General features: G+C 30.4%; 1 protein-coding gene across 2 annotated transcripts; it reads left to right on the plus strand.

The window, feature by feature from the left end:
- The first annotated feature begins 1,218 nt into the window (after positions 1 to 1,218).
- LOC120116111 lies at positions 1,219 to 4,007 on the plus strand. 2 transcript variants are annotated; one of them, XM_039136662.1, is made up of 4 exons: positions 1,220 to 1,634; positions 1,731 to 1,784; positions 2,822 to 2,947; positions 3,614 to 4,007. In XM_039136662.1, exons 1-4 carry the CDS (start codon positions 1,266 to 1,268, stop codon positions 3,791 to 3,793), a joined length of 729 nt encoding a protein of 242 aa, XP_038992593.1. In that variant the 5' UTR covers positions 1,220 to 1,265; the 3' UTR covers positions 3,794 to 4,007. The 2 variants fall into 2 exon arrangements, with proteins under 2 accessions (XP_038992594.1, XP_038992593.1); XM_039136663.1 differs by lacking the exon at positions 1,731 to 1,784 and having other exon boundaries at positions 1,219 to 1,634.
- The last annotated feature ends 1,660 nt before the right edge of the window (positions 4,008 to 5,667 follow it).

The raw sequence follows: 5,667 nt of genomic DNA on the forward strand, positions 1-5,667 counted from the left end.
GTTATATTGTTTTTATTTATATTTTTAATTTTTTCCGGATAATTTACTTATCTTGCACGTCTTATTTTAATGGATAAACTACACGTTTAGCATTTAAACTATTACTTTTATTTCATTTTGATACTTAAACTTTATTTTTTTCAAATTATACCTAACATTTAGTTAGGTTTCAAACCATTAAAAAACTACACGTCAACATCACCATTAAATTTTTAACGGTTGTGTATCAAAATGAAACCTAAACTGAACGTTAGGTTGATTTTAAAACAATATAAAGTTTGAGTACCAAAACAGAACAAAAGTAATAGTTTAGGTACCAAATGTATAGTTTATCCTATTTTAATTTGATTAAGTTTATGATTTTTTAATATTAATATTAATTTTGTATTTTTTTTAATAATAACAATTGGATTTCATTAATAAAATCAATTAAATGAATCAAAATTACAACGCACTCAAACATAGAGAGAAAAAATGAGACAATAGTCACAAAAAAAACTCATATATAAAAGAAAATTATTAAATCCAAAGATACAAAGAAAAACGAAAACTTTACATTGAGAATGACGTCCAACATCAAAAGAACTCAGTAACCTTCATAAAATTTATTGTCTCTTTCGAACAAGACACTTTACGTAGTGATAAAAGAGTGGTGATCGAACCATACAATTTGGTAGACTACTTCGTTACATAATTCTGATCATATCGATAAATAACTTTTTATTGAAGAGGGAATATGAGATGTGACCACCGACAAACCATTTAGAAAATAAATATCGTGAGGATTTTTGTGTGAGCACCAACACGACTGCATATATATGCGAAAAATGTATCAAAAATCATAAGGAACGTGTTATGAAAGTAGAGAAAAAACGTGTCACAATGATAGAGTTATTATTTAAAATTGAAAAAACTCGAGAAAAAAAAACAATAAACATAATATGAAAAAAATAATAATAATCATTGACGGTCGATAAACAATATTAAAATTAGTATCATCTTTGACTAATTAAAAATCAAAAGAAAAAAAGATTAAACGCTTATACTTCTAATATTTATTGAACTCATAACCCGAAATCTTAAATATAGAATATCTAAATATATTCTAAATTAGTAATAAAAAGTATCTAATTTATGAATGACTTATTTTCATTAAAATATTTTGTTGAATAAATTAATTTGAATAATAAGTATTATAAAATTTGTATCAGAATAAATATAAAATTGGAAAGCCAGAAAAAAATCGTCATCTGAGATTCTGAGTTATGTCTACAACTCTACCGTCGACGGCATGGCACTCAATGAAGTTTCAGCGGCAGGCTCTGCTTCCTCAGCGGCGGCGTCCGCTAGTAGTCCAAGCCTTCAGGCGGAGCGATTTTGACGCCTTCGCTCGCAGTGTGGCGTCCGGCGAGGCCTTGAAGAACGCTTGGCGGACGGCCAACGATGTCTTCGAGCAATTTGTCTTCGAAGCTAGAAAGACCGCCGAACGGTTAGATCGCCAGTACTCCGTTTCCCGCCGTGTCTTCTCCGTCGTTCGATCCGCCACTGACCGTGCTCGTGAGTTAGACCGGGAGCTGGAGATTGGAACCCGTTGGCGGACGTTTACTATGGATTTTAGTAGAAATTGGCCTAGGGTTCGTGTTTCTTTCATTTCTTATTCTAGTAGTGAAATTTGTTCGTTCATATGGAATTTTTATGCTAACATTTTGTTTTTGCGGATATGGTTGCAGTACAGGAAGCAGCTGAATGATTTCTTGGAAACTCCATTAGGAAGAAGTTTTTCTGTAAGTAAGATTAGGCGAAGTATCAATTTACTTACTTCCATTAGTAAAATTTATAGGCTCCATTTGTTTGTTGATTTTACTTGCTTTAAAATTCTCATAATGCAAAAGAAATATCTAAGCGCAAAATCAGGAACTAATTTGATAAAAAGAAAATTTTGAAATTGTCTATGGCTCTATGCTACAAGTATTAATTCAGAGATTATTCTTTAATTAGAAAGTAAAGTCATGGATTTTAATTTCCATGAAAGTTGTATTCTTGAATCTTTAATCTTTCAAAATGTTCGTTGCATTTTACATCCAAATGTGTCTTTTGCTTTTGAAATCGAGATAGCAAAGCCAGAAATTAGTTTAATAAACAGTTTGATAGATCATTTATGATAACTAAACCTTGTGTTCATCCATCCCCCTTTTTTTGGGTTTAACAATGATTCTATAGTGAAAGAAGGGAGATGTTAACATGTGTTGTTTCTGTGCAAAATACTTTATAAATTAAAGGGATTTAATTTGCAATATCCTGTATCATATTTTCATTGTTTGCTAAAAAGTAAGGAGGATGAACCAACGATGTTAACAAGTTTAGCTTTATGCCTATTGCAAGTTGGCTTTTGGTAGAGTAGTTAATATGTCTAAGTTGTTTGTTGCTTTTGCCCTTCGTTTAGGAATACAAGTTAAATAGATATTATATTTATTTTTCTATTAGGCCTAAATTTAAGGAAATCTTTAATTCTTTATGTGGTTTCGCATGTTATCTCATTTGTATGCAAATGCAAGTTTTTATAGGCAGCCTTGCATTCGAGTTTGGTCGCATATTATTAATCTGTTACAGGCAAGGTGCTTATGACTCTCATTCTTCAATATCCTTTTCCTATAAATTTAATCTTTTAAATGTGTTTTTCTTCAGAGTGGAGAAAACGAGATTGAAATTCTTTTGAAATTTCAACTAAGTAGTGCTAGGACCCAGATACATTGTGTGTTTTATTTATACTTTGTCTGCCACCTCATCTCATGATAATAATAGCTTTTTCATTGCTTTGCAGATAATTTTCTTCCTTTGGTTTGCATTATCTGGTTGGCTGTTTCGATTCTTAATATTTTCCATTTGGATACTGCCATTTGCTGGGCCTCTTCTCATTGGGACTATCACCAATAATCTTGTTATTAAGGTATCAACTGTCACTTATTGCTATTACATGGCACAGACAGAAGTGATGACTTTCTTTAACATGTGATTCTTCATAACATATGTTTAATTTTCACTGCGCTTCATTCCTGTGAAAAAAGGTGACATTAGGTAGTTTTTATCTATCATGTATGGAACCATAGGGTCAAAGCCAAAGTCTAGTCTTCCGTTTGTTTTACTCACTATTCATATTATTACAGCTAAGATAGTTTTAATGTGGTTATTTAGGTGCAGAACGGTGACAATCATTGTTTTCTTTTAATATCTCTTGTCTTTGTTTGTGACCATCATTCCAATATTGAGTATGTAGGAAGATCTTCCTTCGAAAAATGTATTTATTATTTTTAGCATGGTTTTTGCTGTGAGGAGTAATAAAATGTCGAAACTGTAAAACTATATAAAACTTGGTTTCCTGTCCTCTTGTTATGTTAGTGTTGTGCTAGTGAGCTCGTCAAATACCGGAATTTTGAGCTTTTGGCGCATAAAATTGTGCTAAATATTCAACTTCTGTATATGATCTTAGAAGGGAACCAAAATTTTGTTGCAGTAGCAAACTGGGGTGCATTTAGTTACGACTTCATTTTAAATACTTTTTTATCGCAGAAGTTCATGTGGCCAACTGACCTTTTCTATGATAAAAATCGAACAGGGTGCTTGTCCATCTTGTAAGAAACAGTTTGTCGGTTATAAAAGTCAAATTATACGCTGCACAAGCTGCGGAAACATTGTATGGCAACCAGAAGGAGACTTATTTCGCGGAGATAGCGGGCGCCCCGGTCCAAGAAAGTCTGAGCCTGAAATTATCGATGTCGAATTTGAGGAGAAATGACAAGGCGGTTTCGGAAATATACAGGTATGATTCTCGCCTTGTACAAAGGTCCTATGAGACTGAAAGCCCCCCTTTTCTGCCATTACAGTTTATATAGTGGTTCTCACTTTATCTTTTCTTTTTTCACAGAAAATGTTTATTTCTAGGATTTAGCATTTAGCTTGAACTTTGATGTCTAATAACATTGAGGTTATCAAATTTCGGTTTGCATCAATTTTGAACATAAATCTTGATTAATGTCCAATATTTCATTTTCTAAAATCAGATTGAATAAAATGCAGAGATCGCTTAACCAAATAAAAACAACTTTGAATGTTTTCATTTTTCTTCAAAGGTAAATGATAATAATAATAATAATAATAATAATAATATAATCCTATTTTAAAACATTCGGATATTGCAAATATTGTAAATTCGAGCAAGAGGTGTTTGGATGTTACAAGTATGATTCATACAAATGTGGATGAATACATGATTTTACGCTGGGAGCAAATACAAAGAAAAAATCTAAAATATATTAGATTTCAAACTTTTTTTAGGGAATTGACCGTGCCGAGACCTCATCGATCCATTCCTACATGCAAGAGTAATCCAGAGCATTGACCCTAAATTTCTTAGGCATATCTAAACCCTAACATCTACAACTTGGATGCGGTAAATAATTAATAAAATATTATTTAATTGAATGATTATTTTATTTAAAGTAAAAATCTATAATTCCATCATCCAGCTGTTGTATTAGTAACTTGCTAAGCTGCTCTCATTCGTTCAGTCAGTCAAATAATCCCTCGTGGTGATCAAAATGACTATAGTCTAATACTGATATCTAATTTATAGTTTTTTTTTTCAACAATAAAATAATCCCTGGTGACCAAAATGAAAATATTATAATCCTAACATCTAATTTATAATTTTTCTCAAAAACTAAGATAAAAACCTATGAAATTTGAGTAACCGACTATGATAGAAATTATTCCAAAAAAAAAATTATTAGTTATCTTCGTATATGAAATAACGCAAATCCATTATAAATGCAGAGATTAGGAAAAAAAATACAAATACATGAATTCATGTATATCCCATAACTTAATATATATACCGAAACTATCAGTACTCTCTTCTAACATCAATAAAAAAAAGTAATACCTATAACATAAACTAAAAATTTTACAAAAATAAAAAAATATTACATCTCTAAAAAACAATTCTCATAATTTTAAAAATTAACACAACTTATATTTATAGGAAAAATAAACTTGGTCCCAATAAATTCTTACTCCATAATCATTTTTAGTTCCATAAAATTAATCACTAAATAACATTCACCTACTTGAATTACAATAAAGTTTAATTTAACTAAGATAAGAGTGAAGGCATTGGCGGGTCAACTTCTTATACAACCAAAGAGCTCGTTGTACTGTAACAACTTTATTCCGAATATGTTCATGTATACAAACTAGAGATGTCACATCAATACTATAAAGAATATATTGTTCAAAAATGATACTTTTTTCAAATATTATTTATCATATTTAATATTACTATATTTTAAAAGTATTAACGTTTATATTACAAAACCCTATTTAAAACATATATTAGAGTAGTTAAAATATTTATATTATATTTGCCACTACATATAGAAAATATTGTAATAGATGTCCTTACTGATTCAGATGGTAGCATGATTTTCCTGGGTAATACCAAACTGCTCCTTATCCAATAGTCTTTTCTTTTTCTTTCCTTACGTGTGAACCAATTACACGCTAAGTATTTACTTAGTGAGGTATAAAAAGAATTAAATAATACTAAATCCTGCACAAATCATTGTATACAAATCAACTATAAGGGATAAATAAAATAAATATTAGAATACA

This window comes from Hibiscus syriacus, unplaced genomic scaffold (assembly GCF_006381635.1).
Source record: "Hibiscus syriacus cultivar Baekdansim isolate YM2019G1 unplaced genomic scaffold, ASM638163v2 tig00110283_pilon, whole genome shotgun sequence".
Taxonomy (NCBI): domain Eukaryota; kingdom Viridiplantae; phylum Streptophyta; class Magnoliopsida; order Malvales; family Malvaceae; genus Hibiscus; species Hibiscus syriacus.